Source organism: Ruditapes philippinarum, unplaced genomic scaffold (assembly GCF_026571515.1).
Source record: "Ruditapes philippinarum isolate M1 unplaced genomic scaffold, ASM2657151v2 ctg6703_1_1_1_1, whole genome shotgun sequence".
NCBI lineage: Eukaryota > Metazoa > Mollusca > Bivalvia > Venerida > Veneridae > Ruditapes > Ruditapes philippinarum.
Genome location: NW_026865405.1, coordinates 25864 through 48854, shown reverse-complemented (window position 1 = coordinate 48854; position 22991 = coordinate 25864). Strand labels below are relative to the sequence as shown.

Genomic DNA, 22991 nt, shown 5'->3' with positions numbered 1-22991 from the left:
AAAAGGTTCTTTAGTTATTGATCGGAAACCGTTTTTGCTTACAAGGTCAATGTGACCTTGACCTTTGACCCCTTGACCCAAAATCAATAGGGTCATCTACTGGTCATGACCAATCACCATACCAAGTTTGAAGTTCCTACGCCTTAAGGTTCTTTAGTTATTGATCGGAAACCGTTTTGCTTACAAGGTCAATGTGACCTTGACCTTTGACCCCTTGACCCCCAAAATTTCAATAGGGGTCATCTACTGGTCATGACCAATCACCATACCAAGTTTGAAGTTCCTAGGCCTAAGGGTTCTTTAGTTATCACTCGGAAACCATTTGGTCTACGGACCGACGGACCGAGGACCGACGGACCGACAAGTGCAAAGCAATATACCCCCTTTTCTTCGAAATGGGGGCATAATCATCATTAATAACTTCATACAACACTGCATGTCATATGGTACATTTAATGTTGACTTAAATTTTCTACTACCATATTTCGAGCCTTTTACTAATGTATCAAAAGCTACTTTACAAATTTTACACATGTGGATTGTTAATGCCTTATACTAACTAAAATTTCTTTGTATGCTCATTTAACAACATTTGTACTGATTAATTTTTTTCTCTCAATTTTCAAATAAATAAATAAATAAATAAAAAAAAAATTAATATAAAAAATAAATAAATAAAAAATTAGCCTGTATATTTAGAAGAGGGAAATTGGAAATTAAATGAACTTACTAAATTTGTGAAATGAATTTGCCCATCTTTAAATCTGTAACGGTCCATTCAAGGTTAAACATACTCAGATTTTTTCAAAGATATATTTGCACCTTTCACATATTATGTGTGCTTTAAAATAGATATATTTCAGGTAACTTTCACAGATCAAATGAAAATATGTTTAGTTATTATTGGCTGGGGTCATATGGTGATTTCCGACTTTACTGGCAGAGAAAGACCTCAGGTGCCCCTCTGTGCATTATTTCAGGCAGTGAAAGGCACACAAGTAGACCCACCGCCATTTTGTAAGGTAGCTGGATAGCTTCACAACATGAAAGAATCCAAAGTCCTTGGCGGTATTCAAACCCACATGACAACGTCAGTGGAGCTCCTTTAGAGATCAGAACAGTTTGAATAAAAACAATTTCAAATATTTTTTACCTTTCCAGTTTTCTCATTTGAACTCATTACAAATGAGATGATGATGATATCTTTATCTCTTCCTTGGTACTGATCCACTGTATTAACCTCTACCTCTGACATTAAATGACCTTTACCTAGTTTCTCCCTTATATGTAACACCTGGCTCCTGTAAGGGGCTATAACTCCTATACGACCACATTCTACCCCTGCTCGGTGTAAGTTCAATATCACTTGTTCCACAACAAATGCCTCCTTTTCGTTTCGATATCCACCAGTCTTCACTTGAATGTGATTGGCTGATATAGATTTAGTATCAAGTATAACTACGGAATTGCACAACGTTGAGTCAAAAATTCCCTTCATCCACGGCTTACTTTCCAAAATATCTCTTATGACATCAGGTTCTGGAAACATTAATGTCTGGTTGGCTACAGTATCACTACCACATTTTAAGCATCCATTATAAACTATAGTATTACTTATACTCATTATTTCACTATTCATTCGATACTGAACATTGAGATCAAAGGTAGCACCGAGGTTATCCAGCCTTAGAAAAAGACTCTCGTCCATACCAAGCTCGCGAGACTCTTTGCTCTGGACAACAGGGGGGAGCTGTTTTGGGTCTCCAACCAGAACAAATCTTTTGGAGCAAAAAAGTGGGCCAAGGCACGCTGGTTGGAGGACCTGAGATGCCTCGTCGACAATACAAATGTCAAACTGTCTCTGGGTGAACACAGGGTGGTTGATTCCAAGGCAGCTTGTGGCAACTATTTTCTGTAAATAGACCAAGAAAAAACATAGGTATTCTTTCTTAAATTTTCACCTTTCTTGGTAGGTGAAAAAACATTTAAAAGTGATATAAACAGTTAGAAAAAAATTGCATTTTATAGCATTTCAAGCCATGACGCTACATCTTTTTTTTTTAGATTTTTAAAATAACTTAGTAGTAAAACATTGTAATTTTACAAACCTGGGAATTAAAGAATGTTTCTAAATCAGTAGTGTTTGTTATCCCTCTAGCCATTGTTTCCATGGTAAATTGTCTAATCTCTCTATGTACCTTTGCAACACGCCCGATCCTGAGAAACTTCACACCATCCTACAACATACAGACTACATCATCATCTTGTTTACAATAAATTTTATTGAAACAAATTTTATTAGATTTAGTAGACAAAAGTGACTTATAAAGCTATTATATGACAATGATAGACAATCTACATACATGTATATCAACAGTCTATAATTTTAAGATAAAACTCATCACTAAAAGGTGTGAAAATTTTATGATTTTGAATGTATAAATTCTATGGTGATTGATAGACCAGAGTATGATTAAGAACATTACATGAAATTGTATCATCATAAACATCATGATATGAATGACATTATTTGAGCCCCGTCACGACAAAACCAACATAATGGGTTTGCGACCAGCATGGATCCAGACCAGCCTGCACATCCACACAGTCTGATCAGGATGCGCAGGTTGGTCTGGATCAATGCTGGTCGCAAATGCACTATGTTGGTTTTGTCGTGACGTGGCTCATTTATGGATGACATTGTACCATAGCATTACTACTCACTACATAGTTGGCATGAATGAAATTTGTCATGTGATGACAAACATTCTTTCAGAGTCTCACTCAGGATGATATTTTATATGAACTTCAAAATGAAAAACAAGCATGATTAGAGAGAGGACACTGATGATATTGTATCAGAGGATCTTTCAGGAGTCAACGTTGACCAAATTTTATCAGAGTGTCAGAAAGGAAATGACAATGATAAGATTTTATAGGAACATAAAGGAGATAACATTGATGAAATTTTTATAAGAACATAATTTAGGAGACCACAATGATCTGAATATCAGTAAGGAAATACCATTGTTAAAATATTATAAGAGGATAATTAAAGAGCAAACATTGATCAAATGCTGTCAGTAGCATTTTTATACAAACATAAAGGAGACAACACTGATTCTATTAGAGAACCATAAAAGAAATGACAATGACGAAATTCTAGAAGAGAATCATTATGAAAATGAAATTGATGAAATTCTTTCTGAGTATTTAGGAGTCTTCATTGATGAAATTTTACCACAGTAAAATTAGTGCTTCAGACATAGTGTAAGCTGAACCACTAGAATTTACAAAGTTAAGAACTTACCTTTTTCAGTTTTAGCAGTATGTTGTCTACTGCAGAGTGAGTGTAACTGGTTAATAGAACTGATAGGCCAAGTTCATTTAATACTTTTACAAGGGCAACAATGGTGGATGTTTTACCTGGAAAAACAGTTTTAACATTATGAGTGGGACATAAAAAATTAAAATCTTCATGGACATATGGTGAGTTTCCAGCCTCACTGGTGCAGGAAGCCTTCACATGTTCCACTATGCCTTATAGAGATGCTTCTGCATTCGGTTAATTTGATTTTCCTCATCTAATCTTGAGGGTACAAACAACTTTTACAGCTATTGTGTAACATGTTGTTCACTAAATTGTGAATGGTAGTGCACTGTGAAGGTGTGAAATAGAGAAAAATACTATCCTTTAAGAACCAAAAATAACTCTTCTGTATGTGTTTTCATTTTATCTTAAAGCATGTCACATTACATTGAACAGAAAGATAAAATAACCTGTTCCTGGATAGCCCCTGATCAGCACATAATCTTTACACATCAAAACCTGAAGGAAAAAAAAGAAATCTTACAATTTGACTATCAATTTGTTAACTATCAATTTGTTATTATTAAAATCAAGGGTATGTTTATTAAAGGCCAACAGCTAGTAGGCATACATGTGAACTCTCCAACTTTTAGCAGGAGACTCCCTATTTCTGCAGCCATATTTTTAAAGATTTTTCTTAAAATAAGGGGTATTTTTTACAAATCTACCTATTTTTAATGTCAGAACTTCCTTCTTTGTTTATTGCAAATTCTAAAATCTCCCTCTTTTTGAAGAAAAATCTCCCACTTGAACATCAAAAAAAGTTCTCATGACCTACATGTACTTTAATATTTAAGGTGAAGTTAAACAGCTAGACAAATATTTATTTTACAAGTTTTCACCTGCTTGTAAGAATAATTACATCCCATACTAGAGAGTACTGATCCTTGAAAATTTCTGTAACTTATTTTACAGTACAATGTAGATACATGTAATTCATAATTTGGGAAAAAAAAGACCCTTTGATGTTCAAAATGAAAATATTTGTAAAAAAAAAACCCGCCCCATTGCCATTTTGTGGCATTATCATGCAGCTTAAGGTTTAAATGTTTACTAAAGTTTGAGCTTGCAATTTCTATGAATTGTTATTATTTTGTTATTGACAAGGATCTACCATTTTAAAAATTTATTCTCCATTTTTTCTCACTATGCATTATAAAGAAGACTTTACCTTTAATATAGCTGTTTTCTGTGGTTTGTTGAGACTCTTGAAGACAGATTTAACTGTAAACATACAATTGAATATCAGTAATTTATGGAATTATCCTAACAGAACAAGAGAAAATAACAAGAGCTGTCTGAGGAGCAGTGTGCTCCACTTTTCTAAATTCTTGATTGTAATCTGTACATTTTTTAAATATGAAATAATTTGAAATTAAGGTCACATTGACCTTTGACAAAATAATGGTGACCATTTGACTTATCAAGGTGCATCTTCAAAGTCTGAATATCTTAGGTAAATGCACTTTGATTTAACCACCAGTTTCATGTTTTGTTATTATAGGTCCAAGTGACCTTGACCTTTAAATTTTTTAACCTAAAAATTGGTGTAGCAGGCAGAACGCATCAAGGTGCAGCCACGAACAATGTTTTAAATGTAATAACTGTATTAGTATTGAAGAAATTTTTTTTTATAAAAACCAATATCATTGCCAATATCACTACAACAGAGGTCAAGACAATAGCTTGTTGTTGTTCTTTTTTTCATCAAAGGTGAAGCTTAAAAAGATTAATATTAACTTGTGCTTATATTTAAACAAACAAAAAAATAAAATAAAAAATAGTTTAAACAGAAGTAAAGTAGTAAACATGCAATTGGACAGTTAAGAGAAAAAGACAAATTTTAAATGCTTTGAAATAATTGAGAACTAGAAATGTGTCCATGGCCCCCACCATGCCACTGTTCTGTCAATCTTATGACTCTAGGTCAAATATTTTTTGAAAACTAAAAATCTTTTACTAAGTAAAGGGCAAGAACTTTACAAATACTGAATAAATCCACAAGCAAACCCCAAGGTGCATAAAAGTACACATGCTGACCAACATTCTTGTAAACTTTCAGGCCTACAAGTAAAATACTTTTTAAGCTATGCATGAACAAGTTGAAAATTGCAAATTTATACTACTGTAAGTCAAGGGCAATAACTCTAATGAAACGGTTTTTACTAAGGGAAATAACTCTACAAATACTGGATTAATCCAAAAGCGAAACCCCAGGTGCAAAACTAAATATGCTGAGCAACCATTCCCGCAAGGTTTAATGACTCTATGTCAAATCGTTTTTGAGTTACATGCGACACAAGTTGAAAATTGCAAAAATTTTCTAAGTCAAGGGCAATAACTCTAAAAATACTAGATAAATCCAGACAAAAATACCCAGGTGCACAACTACACATGCTGATCAACATTCCTGTAAAGTTTCATGACTCTAGGTCAAATACTTTTTGAGTTACATGCGACACAAGTTGAAAATTGCAAAATTTTACTAAGTCAAGGGCAATAACTCTAAAAATACTAAAAATACAGACGAAAATACACAGGTGCACAACTACACATGCTGATCAACATTCCTGTAAAGTATCATAACTCTAGGTCAAATACTTTTTGAGTTACGTGCGACACAAAAGAGAACGGACAGACGGACGTAAAGACGTCCAGATTGTCCGGACGGGGGCACAAAAACTACAAATGCTGATGAGCTAATAGTCTATGTTTGATAAAAGATTGATACCTTTTTCAATATTTCCTTTTGACAGTGTATTGGTGAACTCTGGCTTTACTTTATCAATCAGCAGTCTTCTCAATTTATTACTGCAAGATGACAATCTTACAACATTATACAGTAAACAAATGAAATAAACTTCAAATTACATGAACATTAAAGAAAGTTACCAATAAAAACAAGTGACAAGAAATATTTAAAAAAATAAACAGGCTTCCTGCCAATATTACATATTTAGAAACTAACAAATGTCCATAAATCTGCCAAAATGATTAAATTACATATTTCACATAAGATATACATGAAGTTGTCCACTCTGTGAAATTTGGGCTGAAATCCTTTTTGGCAGTTTCCAAGTATTACAAATGCTTTTTGCTTTTTTAAACTGACTTTTGTTGATAATTCATACAAAAGTTTATGTAACTTATTATTATATTTTAATGGTTGGATTTTAAGTCACATCAACACTGTAAATGTCATACTGGGAATTTCTAGCATTACTAGTGCTAGTACCGAGGACCTCCCATGCCTCTTGTAGTGTAATATTTTATCCTTGAACGGGCACTTAACTATAGAATCACCAACTTCCTATAAGCTTGTCAGATAGCTTTCAAATATTAATAAAGTCTAACATTTAAGTGAGATTCAAACTCAGCTCACTCCTTAGCCATGAGCCACCTGTGATTGAAAGTTAAATGAAACAGACTCCATCTAGCAGAAGTAACTGCTACCATACCTGTGTGGATCATCCATCATTAATTTGGAGACATTTGTATATAAAATTCCTGCTGTACTAAAACTGTCACTCTTATCTATACGAAATGTACTCTCCTTCATGCCCAGCAGACGGTCAACAGATTCCCTGAAAACATATGTGTAATTGGGGTATATTACTCAAATTATACAAAATATGTCATACAAAGTTGGGTATTGATTTTAAACACCAATGACCAGAAACAGACATTTGTCAGCAGAGTTAATATATTTATTTTTTTGTTTGGGTATAAAGTCATACCAACACTGTAAAGGTCATATGGTGACAATTTAGCTTTTACTGATGCAGGGAGACTTCAATTGTGTCTTCCTGCATTATTTCAGTATAACCACCAGATATCAAAATTTCTACTCGTCTGCTCGTAATTACGTCAGAATTTAATAGAACTTGATACAGGACAAGTAGAAAAATGTTGCCTGCACATTGGATTTAGAAACTATTTGCCCTGAAGGAAGGGTGACTCTGAAAATATTTTTTGATGCCTGACCACCAATGTTCCATAAACTAGCTTTTTTGCTTCCTCTCAAGGATAAATTTGAAGTCCCTGTCAGGATTTGAACGCAGAGATATAAGGGCAAGTGATTTAAAGTCAGTGACCTACAAAAACAGATTTACCTCTCAGAGAGCACCTGTATGGTAGAGTTTGCAACTTCCTGTACAAAACCTGTACAAACAGCCACCCAGGCCGGATCTTCCCTGCTGATTACTACACTATCTTGGGCTATTATACCAGTACAGGATAATGCAGCATCTCTATAGCAAGAATGCAATATGAAAATAGATGATTGAGCAAGATTAAACAAAATTTTATCAAATTAATTATAAGAAGAAAAAGCCTAAAGCAGATAATACTAGAATATGCATCCTACTTTAATGGAAATTTGGCGTACTTCCTTGCCTTATAGTAATAAATTAAATTTGGAAACAACTTTCAAATTTACCTTCAAACATTTGTAGAGAAAAACTGATTTACTGCCATCATAATTATAAAATCTTAAATAAATAAGGCAATATTTTATTTTGTATGATAAATCTTGACGGACATCTAGTATTTTTTTCCAAAATCCAAGATTTCAAAATTCTGAAATCGAGGAAAACATTTTCATTGTACCAACTAGAAGCATCTATAAACTGCTGGAACCAAAGGTGATTAGCGTTAGCAATCAGTATAGAGCCAGACCAGCCTGCACATCCATGTTGTCTGACCCGAGATTCTACATACTGGTGGTAGCTCAATTTTTGTATCATTATATTGAAATCTTTCTAACTCTGAATGGACTGTTTCATTTTAAAAGCAAATGAAATGATCAATTATTACACAAATTCAGCAGATTAAGGATTAAAAGGCATATTTATTATTCAACAAAATAACCAGTACCTCAAATATTGTGAATGACGAGAGAATGTGAGTATAACAGCATCTTCACCTATCTCCTCACAGATCTCTGCATGTAGTCTCATTCCACCCAAACATAGGCCTGCTTCCTCTCTTTACAATTATAGAAATGTTAATTTAATAAACAATAGGGCAATATTGGCCTTAAATTACTCAACGGAGTCTCATTAAGCTAGGTTACATATCAAAACTCAAGCATTAGTTTAAAACAAAATATTTTTCTTGCACAGTCTAGATATAATATGCCTACTTTCTGTAAGAGACTATTAATTTATTTTGAAGCCAGTGACAGGATCTGGCCAGTTGAAAAGGAAACAAAGATCTACATGTATTTGTGATCAATGTCTAGTAGAAGTTTGGTTTAAATACGACAAGTTATAAAACCCATTATTTCACAGGAAAGGCACTATTTGTCTGTTTTACCAATTAAAGAGACTATAAATCAGGTGAGCTAAGTAAATGAGTAATTCATAAGAAAAAAACAACAATTATCCTATATTTACTATATTTAACCAAACACTGCTAATTAATTGAGCCACATGACTGTTCAATATATTCCCATATTGGTCACAGTAGTATCCAATATATATATTTCATACAGAACAGGTGTGTGCATTCCATATAACATTTTCCATATAATGTTAACGATACAAGCCGTTCACAACACAGTGTTTTTTTTTCTTTATATAAATACTACCTTAAAACTGTACCATTCCCAATAGAAAATAGACATTAAAATTCCCAATTTCCAATGTTAAATTCCCAAAATGGCTGTTCAAAATGCCCAAAAGGCCAAGTGATTTTTCTAAAATCATTTAAATCCAACATATTCATATAAATCACTATTCAGTAGTTCTATTTTGACAGTAGAAGCTATTAGCTATCTTTATTCATGATGTCTAATCTCATTTGTAGCTCAAAAAATGCATTAAAAAATTCCAAATTTTAGTCAATAACGCATTTTTTCCCAATCACTCTGGTACCGGCACCATTCCCAAAGTAGAGAAAAAAAACCCTGCAACAAAAATATTAAAATGACATCTGAATGGAGCAAAGACAGCCTGAACCTTCTAGAACAGATTTCTTTGCCATATTTTGCATCAATATAATTTGGATATTGTTTTAATTGTTCATTTAACATTGAAGTCTGGTAGAACTCCTTTAACATCGTTCTATTTAAAACAGGATATATTTTGACTTGTACACACCTTGAAAACTCATATTAAATTCGCCAGGGTGCTTTTTTAATATAGTTTCCCCAAGTAGTGTTCATATCAAAATATATTCCTGTATGCAGGACCAGATTATTACAGATTTGTTCATTAAAATTCAATCTGATGAACAAAAACTTAATCATTTTTTATGGAAGAATGCATGTAAGAAATAATCCTATATGTATTTTTACTTAAAAAGTCATACCGTTTTACAGAGCTTTTGCACCATATATCTGCTAACGTCTTTTTTGATTGGCCAAGTTGAGATTCTAAATCTAACATGAGACACCATTGGATGAAATATGTCATGTGATCAGAAGTTAAATGTCCTAAAGTTTCATCAACCAATCCTGACATTCCACTAGAATCACTTTGTCTTCCTTCTACTTTTCTTTAAAAAAATAAAAAAAAAAAAAAAATTGAAAAAAAAACAAAAACAAGAGGGCCATGATGGCCCTGAAATCGCTCACCTGTATATAGGCCCCTGGGCCAAGGCCAATTTTAAACCAGGGGCTTTTATTTGAACAAACTTGGTAGACACCCATTGGAAGATGTTTCATGATAAATAAGAGTCTAAGCACTAGCTCTCTGGGGTTTTAATAAGAAGATTTTTTAAGTTTTTACTACATACATATAGGGAGAAATAATGACCCCCCCCACCCCTCGGAGGGGCCAATTTTGACTCCAGGACTTGTATTTGAACAAACTTGGTAGACACTCACTAGAAGATATTTCATGCTTAGTATCTAAACTCTAGCTCTTTGGGTTTTTCATGAGAAGATCTTTTAAGTTTTTACTATACACATATAAGGAAAATCAATGATCCCCAGGGCGGGGCCAATTTTAACCAAATGGCCCTTATTTGAACAAACTAGATAGACACCCATTAGAAGATGTTTCATTTTAAATATCTTAGCTCTATCTCTTTGTGGTTTTTTAGAGAAGACTTTTTTTAGTTTTTACTATATAAAAAAAAGGGAAAAACAATGACTCCATGGGGCAGGGCCAATTTTTACCCCAGGGCTTTTATTTACACAAACTTGGTAGACACCCTTTAAAAGATGTTTCATGCTTAATATCTAAGCTCTAGCTATTTTGGTTTTTTAAAAGAGGATCTTTTGAGTTTTATACTATATACAAAGAAGAAAAATCAATGATCGTCTGGGGCAAAGCCAATTTTTATCCCAGGGCTTTTATTTGAAAAAATTTGGTAGACACTCACTAGAGGATGTTTTATGCTTAATATGTAAGCTCTAGCTATTTGGGTTTTTTAAAAGATGATTTTTTAAGTTTTTTACTATATACAAATAAGGAAAATCAATGACCTTCGGGCGGGGCCAATCTCTCAATTCCTACCTTAACAACATCACATGGCAAAAACAGGCATTATGAAAACTGTTAAATGATAGCATGTTACAGAAAAGTATTTATTTTTGAAATGAGTTAGTTTTTAATCCATATTGATTTAACTTAGTGTACCTCTGATAAATAGAGCAATTTATTAGTTGAGGACATTTCTGACAGGCTCGGATATTTGAAATGGGATCTGGCAACCTGCCAAGTGTAAATGTTTTTGGCTCACTGTCTTCTGTTGATTTTAACACTTGTCTAGATATGTAATACGCCATTTCATTCCGTAACTGAATAAGACCTGAATACAAAGAAAACATATACATTTTTATAAGTGGCACGACATGAAAACTTTAATACAAAATTGAAATTAAACAAACCTTTCAATATAAGTTGAATAATAACATTTGTTTATTTTCCTTTGGTTAACCTTCACCATGTTAAGTTTGTATGATACTCTTGCCCTTGTTTAAATTTCAACCTATTCATTGCAACAATAAGGTGTTTCAATGTTAAAGATTAATTCAGACAGTAAACATTTGAATTTGGTGATACCAAATGTTAGTGCCGGATGGCTCTATACTAGCTGCTCAAACAAGCCATTGTGACAAGCATCTAAAGGATCTAGGGATAAGGTTAACAACCTGTATTTAAATCTGGGGCATAGAAGATTTAAATCTATGCTGGCCACTAGGATGCATACACTAGGATGTACAATTCAAAATCAACTTGTAGCAATTTAATCACATCCCCTGCTGAATGCCAAATGTTAGCTGATACAAGGTGAAAAATATGTACAGAGATTCAAATGGGACACCCTTGGATCACTTTAGTGAGCTATCAGGCATCTATACATTTTTCCGCTATTAATGATCAGTCTTCAACCATGAAGTCTAGATAACAACCATGAAGTCTAGTTAACAACCATGAAGTCTTGATAACAAACATGAAGCCTAGATAACAACCATGTAGTCTAGATAACAACCTTGAAGTCTAGATGACAACCATGAAGTCTAGATAACAACCATGAAGTCTTGATAACAACCATGAAGCCTAAATAACAACAATGAAGTCTAGATAACAACAATGAAGTCTAGATAACAACCATGAAGTCTAGATAACAACAATGAAGTCCAGATAACAACCATGAAGCCTAGATAACCATGAAGTCTAGATAACAAACATGAAGTTTAGATAACAACCATGAAGTATAGATAACAACCATGAAGCCTAGATAACAACCATGAAGTCTAGATAACAAGCATGAAGCCTAGATAACAACCATGAAGTATAGATAACAACCATGAAGCCTAGATAACAACCATGAAGTCTAGATAACAAGCATGAAGTCTAGATAACAACCATGAAGCCTAGATAACAACAATGAAGTCTAGATAACAACCATGAAGCCTAGATAACAACAATGAAGCCTAGATAACAACCATGAAGCCTAGATAACAACCATGAAGTCTAGATAACAACCATGAAGTCTAGATAACAACAATGAAGTCTACATAACAACCATGAAGTCTAGATAACAACCATGAAGTCTAGATAACAAACATAGTCTTGTTAACAACCATGAAACCTAGATAACAACCATGAAGTCTAGATAACAACCATGAAGTCTAGATAACAAACATGAAGTCTAGATAACAAACATGAAGCCTAGATAACAACCATGAAGTCTAGATAACAACCATGAAGTTTAGATAACAACAATGAAGTCTACATAACAACCATGAAATCTAGATAACAAGCATGAAGTCTAGATAACAAACATTAAGCCTTGATAACAACCATGAAGTCTAGATAACAACCATGAAGCCTAGATAACAACCATGAAGCCTTGATAACAACCATGAAGTCTAGATAACAACCATGAAGTCTAGATAACAAACATGAAGTCTAGATAACAAACATGAAGCCTAGATAACAACCATGAAGTTCTAGATAACAAACATGTAGTCTAGATAACAACCATGAAGTCTAAATAACAACCATGAAGTCCAGATAACAAACACGAAGTCTAGATAACAACCATGAAGTCTAGATAACAACCATGAAGTCTTGATAACAAACATGAAGTCTTGATAACAACCATGAAGTCTAGATAACAACCATGAAGTCTAAATAACAACCATGAAGTCAAGATAACAACCATGAAGTCTAGATAACAACCATGAAGTCTAGATAACAAGCATGACGTCTAGATAACAAACATGAAGTCTTGATAACAAACATGAAGTCTAGATAACAAGCAAGAAGTCTAGATAACAAGCATGAAGTCTAGATAACAAGCATGAAGTCTAGATAACAACCATGAAGTCTAGATAACAACCATGAAGCCTAGATAACAAACATGAAGTCTTGATAACAAACATGAAGTCTAGATAACCATGAAGTCTAGATAACAACCATGAAGCCTAGATAACAACCATGAAGACTAGATAACAACCATGAAGTCTAGATAACAACCATGAAGTCTAGATAACAAACATGAAGCCTAGATAACAACCATGAAGCCTTGATAACAACCATGAAGCCTAGATAACAACCATGAAGCCTAGATAACAACAATGAAGTCTACATAACAACCATGAAGTCTAGATAACAACCATGAAGTCTAGATAACAAACATAGTCTTGTTAACAACCATGAAACCTAGATAACAACCATGAAGTCTAGATAACAACCATGAAGTCTAGATAACAAACATGAAGTCTAGATAACAAACATGAAGCCTAGATAACAACCCATGAAGTCTAGATAACAACCATGAAGTTTAGATAACAACAATGAAGTCTACATAACAACCATGAAATCTAGATAACAAGCAGGAAGTCTAGATAACAAACATTAAGCCTTGATAACAACCATGAAGTCTAGATAACAACCATGAAGCCTAGATAACAACCATGAAGCCTTGATAACAACCATGAAGTCTAGATAACAACCATGAAGTCTACATAACAAACATGAAGTCTAGATAACAAACATGAAGCCTAGATAACAACCATGAAGTCTAGATAACAAACATGTAGTCTAGATAACAACCATGATGTCTAAATAACAACCATGAAGTCTAGATAACAAACACGAAGTCTAGATAACAACCATGAAGTCTAGATAACAACCATGAAGTCTAGATAACAAACATGAAGTCTTGATAACAACCATGAAGTCTAGATAACAACCATGAAGTCTAGATAACAACCATGAAGTCAAGATAACAACCATGAAGTCTAGATAACAACCATGAAGTCTAGATAACAAGCATGACGTCTAGATAACAAACATGAAGTCTAGATAACAAGCATGAAGTCTAGATAACAAGCATGAAAGTCTAGATAACAAGCATGAAGTCTAGATAACAAGCATGAAGTCTAGATAACAACCATGAAGCCTAGATAACAAACATGAAGTCTTGATAACAAACATGAAGTCTAGATAACAACCATGAAGTCTAGATATACAACCATGAAGCCTAGATAACAACCATGAAGACTAGATAACAACCATGAAGTCTAGATAACAACCATGAAGTCTAGATAACAAACATGAAGCCTAGATAACAACCATGAAGCCTTGATAACAACCATGAAGCCTAGATAACAACCATGAAGCCTAGATAACAACCATGAAGCCTTGATAACAACCATGAAGTCTAGATAACAACCATGAAGCCTAGATAACAACCATGAAGTCTAGATGACAACCATGAAGTCTAATTAACAACCATGAAGCCTAGATAACAAACATGAAGCCTAGATTATTTGTATTTTAAGTGAATAGTAAATAAAATAGAAACCTTTTTGGTGTATGTGATCAGCAGGTATAATTTTCATACTGGGTTCTTTTAGATACAGCAGCATGCCTTTCTTAGGATCTTTTCTCCGATCTCCACACATCATAGAGTAAAGGGTCACCTATGAAAATATACTGTTAATTAAATCATACTATCAGCCTGTCTACATGTTCTGATCATATGATTCTCTGCATTTGTAAGGCCTTCAACTCAGAGTTCAGGAAAACCATTCTATACCTAACTGCTATTTTAGCATTCTATAGTAAATTTAGTCATTTATTATCTTTCTCAACCATGGAAAATACCAAGTCAATGACTACAAGACCAGAAAAGCTAAATCTCTATCCTGTGGGGAACAACTGGATAGCAAAACCAAGTAATTTGGGTTAGGCTAAATCCCAGGCCATTTTTGATATATCACTGCATGCACCAAGTAGTGAAGTAAAATCACTTGGGATAAAGCATCAGGGCAAAGTAAAAACACTAGATCTAGTAGATCATTTCCCCTGCTTATTCCTGCACCCCTCTTAGTATGAAGTGGAGGTGCAGGGTTACATTACTTGTATACTGCCACATGTAGAGAGGGCATTTTCTACAAGCAAGTGTGATATAAATCCATAACGATTACAAAGTTTGAAATAAAAATATTTGACAAACCTGGCCTTTATGTTCCACAGAGTATGATGTTCTACCAGTCTTCAATTCTAATGGCAGCATGGTTGTACCTGGCTCGTTCTGGTAAATATATTTATTCATGTAAATGTTTGTTATTTATATCAGAAATCTTGGATCACAACAACTTCTTGTAAAAAATCATATATAAACGAAATATCTTACATTTCCATTTTAAACATAAAAATTCTTCTCTATTTAGTGGTTAAGATTGCTGACTTACTTGTCCCTTACCAGTGTTGGTTTGAATCCCATCAGAGACTTTGGTTTTTTTTCATGTATGAAAGCTATCCAGTCAACTTGCAGAAGGTCAGTGATTCAACTCAGATGAAATAATGCAATACTGTGTTTGTGTGACATAAAGTCAAACTGATCCAGACTGAAAGAACTCCATTGCCAAGTGGCTAGGGTCAGTTCCCTTCAAGAATTTTCCCTAGATTACTGTCATTCTGTCATTTTAAAACCTGTTATGGACATTATATTTTTAATGCAAGGAAGATATCCAGCTACCACAAGGAAAATCAAATCAATTGGCAATATTTGATCCCAAAATAATACACTGAAGAGATCTCCATAAATATAAATGAAAAATCATGTAAATGAACTTTACTTTGTTGCAGAAACTAAAGCTTTTCCCCCCATCCTGCCCAAGGTCACAAAAAAAAAATAATTAATTACTTAATCAAACAAGAGCTGTCCGTAAGACAGCGCGCTCGACTTTTTTATTGCTTGCCAATAAAAAAAGTTTTTGCAGTAAAAGGCAATACAAGAATCTCTGTATTTTTAAAGTGAACAATGGCCATGAGCATTAAGATATTTAGTGAAGAATTATTTTACTGAATTGTGTGATACCCTTGAACACTGCAGCAAAGTTTGAAATGTTTAAGTCAAAAGAGGGCTGGTAAGAAAGAAAAAAAAACTAGTTGTTTGATACCCTTGAATATTACAGCAATGTTTATATGACATAATTTATGGTAAAGTGAACAAGTGGATAGGAATGAATTTTTTTTTAGATTTTTTAAGTTTTTTAGTGCTTGCCTATAATACAAAACATTGACAGTTAAGGGCCATAATTCAAATAAAATCTTTGACAGAATTACCTTCTCCTGGACATGTTTGGGAATCATGATTGTAAACAAGTATTCCAACTTTCAAATTAATATCTCAAACAGTTCAGTCAAAAAGTGGACTGGTACTAAAAACTTAACCAAGATTCTAAGTCGATAAAAGGCCTTAATTTTAAAACAAATCCTTGACAGAGTTACCTTCTCTTGCGTACAGATGGGGGTAATGATGTGAAATAGCATTAAAAGTTTCAAAGCAATATCTCAAAGGGTTAAGGCAATAAGTGGATTTTACCCATATTCAATGTATTTTCTAAGTCAAAAAGGGGCATAATTCTGTCAAAAACCTTGACAGAGTTATGTCTCTTGTCTGTTGATGAAGGTCGTGATGGTAAACAAGTATGGTCAGTTTCAAAGCAATACCTCCAATGGTTTTGAAATAAAGTGAGGTGGTACAAAAAACTTAACCAAGCTCAATACACTTTTCTAAGTCAAAAAAGGGCCATAATTCTGTCAAAAACCTTGACAGAGTTATGTACTCTTGTCTGTAGATGGAGGTTATGATGGTGAACAAGTATGGTAAGTTTCAAAGCCATACTTGTAATACTTCTGAAATAAAGTGGGGTGGTACGAAAAACTTAACCAAGGTGTGACGCCGACGCCGACGCCGACGCCGGGGCGAGTAGGATAGCTCCCCTTTTCATAGAAAAGTCGAGCTAAAAATCATGTTCTAGTCACTTTGACTTTAATTTTGTCATAACTATTTTGTTAAATTACATAAATTGTAAAGAAGAGTTAGGCAACGCTTACTTTAATTTTAACTTCAACTGTGAGATCAATCTTTCCCTTAATACCAAATCTGAAAAGAAAAGAACAAGTGTCAGACGAATTAAAACCAACAAAGGGAAGTAATTAAATGAATATTAATGCAAGAGTTATGTTTTTTATTCTGTGACCTATTATTATGTTTCTGGACAAATGTGTGCGATTTCAGGTGGTTGATGAATTGCTTCTACTCCTTCTAGTCATGTAGTTCAAATCAGAAGCAGCCATTAGATGTATTGTTGTAAAAACTATAGTAAAATAAATCTATATAAAACCTTGACATATTCATATTTCATGCAATTTGTTTTTAAATGTTTTATGTGGAGAATTTAACCATAACTTGTGGAGGAACGGGTTAGTATGTGTATCAAACACATGAACACTGTTTAGATTAACTGTCAAACAGTACCATACAAGTCTCAAAGCCTTTCATCTTAAACATAACCTCCTGAAATTGAGTAACAGATATGCCCTGCTATGAATTTAGAACAGTCTGTTTAAGGGATGTCAAAATCAAAATAATTAGCCATCAAACAGACAAGATGGCTGGCCTGGCTCTATACTGTTGGCAAAGGCTAATCAATTATGGTTAATGAAAGTTAAAGGTTGAAATACTGAACAAATAATGCATTACCTTGGAGACCACATGTTTTCTTCTATATCACAAACTTTGGTTACAAGTATGTCTGAGTCACTGGAATCAATAAAATCATAAATATATTACAACATGCATTACTTCATTTCAACAATCAGTGGTTACCATCATAATCACTGATTATATATTGATGTGCATCTATTATTTCTTTGTTAAGACAAGAATGCATCATGTTATATTATGATACAAGCATGAATTGACAAAACATATGCTGTCATATGCAACATCAAAATACTGAAGCAGAATTAGCTCATTATTCTATATTGAGATAGCTCGACATATTCACTTTGAACATGTTAGTATGGAAATATATACATGTTGGACATGTTAGTATGGAAATATATACATGTTGGACATGTTAGTATGGAAATATATACATGTTAACGCCATTTACTTAGAAAATTAAATTTGACATTCTGATACTAATAATGAATAAGTTGGGTATACATCTTTCATAATTATATAACTGTGCACTTTAGCTGTGCATCACTAAATGTGATAATATGATATCCAGATACCAAAGGCCTTTGAGCTGCAGTTCTGCTTTTTGCATGTGAAACTCTTTCATATTGAGGTTGACATTTGTGCCAAGTTATAAGAGAATCTGTAAATCTATGGTGAAGTTAAAGTCTGAATGTGTAGAAATGCACTTATTTTTTACCTTTGACCACTAAATATAACCATGAACTTTGAGTTATAATTCTGGCCATTGCTGGTCTAGAAATAATGCATGGAAGGGCACCCTAGTTCTTTCTCCACCTGCAATGTTGTCATATGACATTAACAACATTTGGAAAGTTATGACCCATTAAAGATTAATCACATAAAAATTACCTCTGTTTTTTGGCAGTGAAGCTACTCCCAAATCTAGTATATTGTGTGAACCATGAGATCATTTGAGGTAAGTAATTCTTTATCTCCTCCATAACCTTCTCCTCTCTTACTTGATTAGCATACCTAAAATAGCAGATTTATACATGTACATTAATTTTATAGATAAAAACATAGATCTGAGGGCAGCAACAGCAGCCTGATAGTATAGGTGTCTCCCTCTATAAAAATTACGGTGGGTTCAAGCCTTACTTTGGTCATAACATTGTTTCCACATGTGACATCAGAATTGGTTAGTCCCTGGCAGATGACTTCAAAGTGACACATATCAGTTGCAAGTACATGTTTCATAATCAGGTTTCTATAAAGCTTAATGATGTAGGATCTCCATGGTTAAGGTAGCTTTAGTCAAAGCACTTGGCCATCCGTGCTGCAGGTTTGAATCCTATAAAGGATTTTGGAATCTTTCATATGACAAAGTAATTCAGCTAGCTTACAGATGGTTACTCATGTAACTACATGCACCAGAAATAATGCACAGAGAGGTGCTTGTAAAACTGCCAAGATATTTGTACAATATGAATTGTTGGTGTCACTGAATACTTAATCAAAAGTGAAATACTGTTTCCTGTTGAACTGATAAACATCATTATCAAATGTTAAATTGCAACTTTCAACCCAAGGCCTATGAGCATTATATTATAATGACGTTAGCATTATAATGGGTAACATTATAACAGGGTGGCAGTGAAATTAAAAAAAAAAAACACACAAAAAAACCAGTTGTTATATGGTATAAAAAACAGAATATAAATACCATATTACTTACATCTCTAGAAGATTACTAAGTTGTTTGACAATGGTGGTTGATTCTTGTATAATACTTTCTGCTGTGCTCAACTTTTTCTTTAACACCTAAAACAACAATTTTGGACATTTAAAGATACTGAGGAACTTATTTTCATCCAACAAAATATAGTATAAATTTGTTGTAAGAAGTAATTATTTTGTCAAAATTTGAAAGAGATTGGTAAAATCCCAATGTCTCAGAAAAAAATGTGGACAGTTTAATGATATTACTAACTTAAAACGGTACAGACCAGTATATCTAGCGCAAGAGTAACTGTTTATAGAGGTAACGAGGCTCTGACAAGATTCCACTAAACAGTGTATGAATTTACAACTTCATTCGCAACAACACAAAGATGTCATCCTAAGAACGCAATCCATTCATAAAAGGAGCATGAAAATGATCTCAATTAAAGCATGCGGCTTGTCTTACAAGTGAGTGTAAAACACGTTTTCCTTGCTCTGGTGTAAACAGTAGATAATCAGAATAAATGAGCTTGCATCAGTTTAGAACCTGGTCTGAAAGGCCTACCTTTATACTAGTGGTGAATCATTTTTAAACCAACAGGCTAATGGTGAAAAAATTAAATAAACTATACCTGTTGAAAGACAGCATGAATAATACTTCCATAAAGCATCTGTATATTTCTACTGTCACAACCCTGTAAAGGGAGATAACTTTCTTATTACTTTCATGTCAAGATGACAAACCTGTTTAATGTTTATCATCATGTTGTATTTATGCAAACACAAAACAAGCAGAGTGTCAAATAAAAGATACAATATTCATACATCTACTTTACCATGACTGATTTTGTTTTTAATAATTCTTGAAATTTTATTTCTGGGTGTTATGCTTAACAATAATGGCCAGATTTTAATGTTGTTGAAATGACATATCAAGGTGCAGTACCTAAGATTTTTAAAAGAAAAATGTTTTAATTTGTGCAATTTACATTTAACATTTGGTCATTGTATATCAAAATATATAATAATTAAAATTTGAAACAAGTGACATTGAGAATTTAACATTCTGATTGCCTTCAGCCTTGACATTTCAGATTCTAGTACTGTAGTACACGTAATATAAACAACTTCTTACCTTAAACTTTTCCTTCAGTATTGATCTACAACAAAGAAAATATGACTTTAAATCATTTTCCTCTCTCACTGTTGTGGGTTCGAAAATTATTGAGTTGTCATGACTTAAAATCTAACAAATCAAGCTAACTTACTTTAGAAAGTATTTTAAGCTTGAAGAAAAATGTACTGACTGAATAGAGAACAGTGCAGACCATGATCTTATCACACAGATGTGCCTGCTGATATTTGTATTTAGTGGTATTTAGAATCATTTGATGCCTGCGGGATAAAGGATAAAGAAGAATTTTTAAACACTGTAATAAATAATCTTACTTTCTCATACAAAAAACACTGGATACAACTGTAGTTCCTGACAGAAGAAGGTCAGGATTGATAATTAGCAATCCAGACTGGTCAGTGATGTGACAAACATTGTCTGTAAAATCTGCGAGGATGTGCACTGTGTCTCCTTCTGATATATGACTGTCTAACCTAAACAAAAATTAACAAATTATACTTCATGCATTTTATTTCTATACTATACATTGTCTTCAATACTATCAAATTGAAACATCTATACAGAGACATACAATTGTTGTTTACAAAGTGTAAATTTGTGTGCTCCCCCCACCCCCACCCCCTGATTAACTGAAATACATATACAATAGCATAATTATGACAGTATCTTGATCTGGAATTTGTATTTGAATCCTTTCAGTGTATTTTACCATGCTAGAATCTTACGAGGAATGGAACTGCAAAGATTGATCCGTCCTAGTAAAATCCATGAGAGCCAAATACAAATACATGTAATAGATCATGTACAAGTTATAGTTAATAATCACATAGGGACTTATTAATATTATACAAAATTTATATACCAGAATCCACTGAGTATACATTTCCGGTGAACATCCCCTGGCTGTGAGCATATGTCTAGTGTCATCTGATGCCTGTCATTTGAAAACTCAACTTTAACAACTGTATGCCGACCATAGCTGCCACATGGAGCTTTAATCTGACCTGTCACACCTAGTACTTCTCTGAAAAAAACACAAACAGTGCATGTATTAACCTTAAACTTGCTGAATTTTACTTCAATGCAGTCAGACTTATCTAGCTTCAATGAACACAATGGAATATATTTCAATCTTACATGCAAAACAAACAAATATCCTCTATTACATTGTAACTGAGCTAACCAGATTTGCTCTGTAATATCTTAATTATAGCATTATGGTTGGGATTATTTCCTCATGTGTCATTACACAGGTCCAGTCAACAGCTACATGTAGCTATACCTGTTCTAAATAGATAGAATCAAAACTCTTAATCTCACTGTTACTACTACTAGTTTTCCTTAATCTAGTTACATTCGCAACATAAAATATTCCAATGGAGCCACCAAGAACGGTACACAACAGAGTAAAACAAGAACTGTGGGGGGACAGTAACGCTCGACTATTCCAAAAGTTGTCACAAGGGTGTTTCATTGAGTATAATAATGCTTACCTATATGAATACATAAAATTGTCCGAAAAGGTACAAACCCTTCAGTAGTTATGGAGATACCAGCTTACAAGCAAAATTTACCTAGAATTTCTAAGTCGAAAAAGGGGCATAATTATGTAAAAAAGCAAATCAGACTTATGGAACTTGTGTCAATCATCTAAGATAATCACAGACAACAAGAGTGTGAAGTTTCAATCCATTCCCTTCAGTAGCTATGGAGATACCAGCTTACACGCAAAAACTTAACCACGAATTTGTAAGTCAAAAAAGGGGCATAATTATGCAAAAAAGCAAATCAGTTATGTGACTTGTGCCATTCATCTTAGATAATCACAGAAAACAAGTGTGTGAAGTTTCAATCCATTCCCTTCAGTAGTTATGGAGATACCAGCTTACACACAAAAACTTAACCAAGAATTTCTAAGTCGAAAAAGGGGCATAATTATGTAAAAAAGCAAATCAGAGTTATGGGACTTGTGCCAATCATCTAAGATAATCACAGACAAAAAGAGTGTGAAGTTTCAATCCATTCCTTACAGTAGTTATGGAGATACCAGCTTACACGCAAAAACTTAACCAAGAATTTCTAAGTCGAAAAAGGGGCATAATTATGTAAAAAAGCAAATCAGTTATGTGACTTGTGCCATTCATCTTAGATAATCACAGAAAACAAGTGTGTGAAGTTTCAATCCATTCCCTTCAGTAGTTATGGAGATACCAGCTTACACACAAAAACTTAACCAAGAATTTCTAAGTCGAAAAAGGGGCATAATTATGTAAAAAAGCAAATCAGAGTTATGGGACTTGTGCCAATCATCTAAGATAATCACAGACAACAAGAGTGTGAAGTTTCAATCCATTCCCT

The 22991-nt window shown here is 33.5% G+C and overlaps 1 protein-coding gene across 2 annotated transcripts in view; it reads right to left on the bottom strand.

Moving 5' to 3' along the window:
- Nucleotides 1–1153: 1153 nt before the first annotated feature.
- The window catches only part of LOC132728902 (DNA replication ATP-dependent helicase/nuclease DNA2-like), a gene marked incomplete at its 3' end in the record, with an annotated part of 30090 nt that continues 8252 nt past the window's right edge, over nucleotides 1154–22991 (bottom strand). For both annotated transcript variants that reach the window (XM_060714613.1, XM_060714614.1), the window contains 21 exon segments: nucleotides 1154–1912; nucleotides 2109–2237; nucleotides 3311–3426; nucleotides 3781–3829; nucleotides 4542–4594; nucleotides 6102–6181; nucleotides 6829–6954; nucleotides 7483–7620; nucleotides 8246–8356; nucleotides 9683–9868; nucleotides 10957–11128; nucleotides 14639–14756; nucleotides 15293–15370; nucleotides 17182–17230; nucleotides 17831–17890; nucleotides 18686–18808; nucleotides 19512–19597; nucleotides 20131–20193; nucleotides 20634–20658; nucleotides 20948–21106; nucleotides 21496–21657. In XM_060714613.1, coding sequence (XP_060570596.1) covers nucleotides 1154–1912; nucleotides 2109–2237; nucleotides 3311–3426; nucleotides 3781–3829; nucleotides 4542–4594; nucleotides 6102–6181; nucleotides 6829–6954; nucleotides 7483–7620; nucleotides 8246–8356; nucleotides 9683–9868; nucleotides 10957–11128; nucleotides 14639–14756; nucleotides 15293–15370; nucleotides 17182–17230; nucleotides 17831–17890; nucleotides 18686–18808; nucleotides 19512–19597; nucleotides 20131–20193; nucleotides 20634–20658; nucleotides 20948–21106; nucleotides 21496–21657 — 2842 coding nt within the window.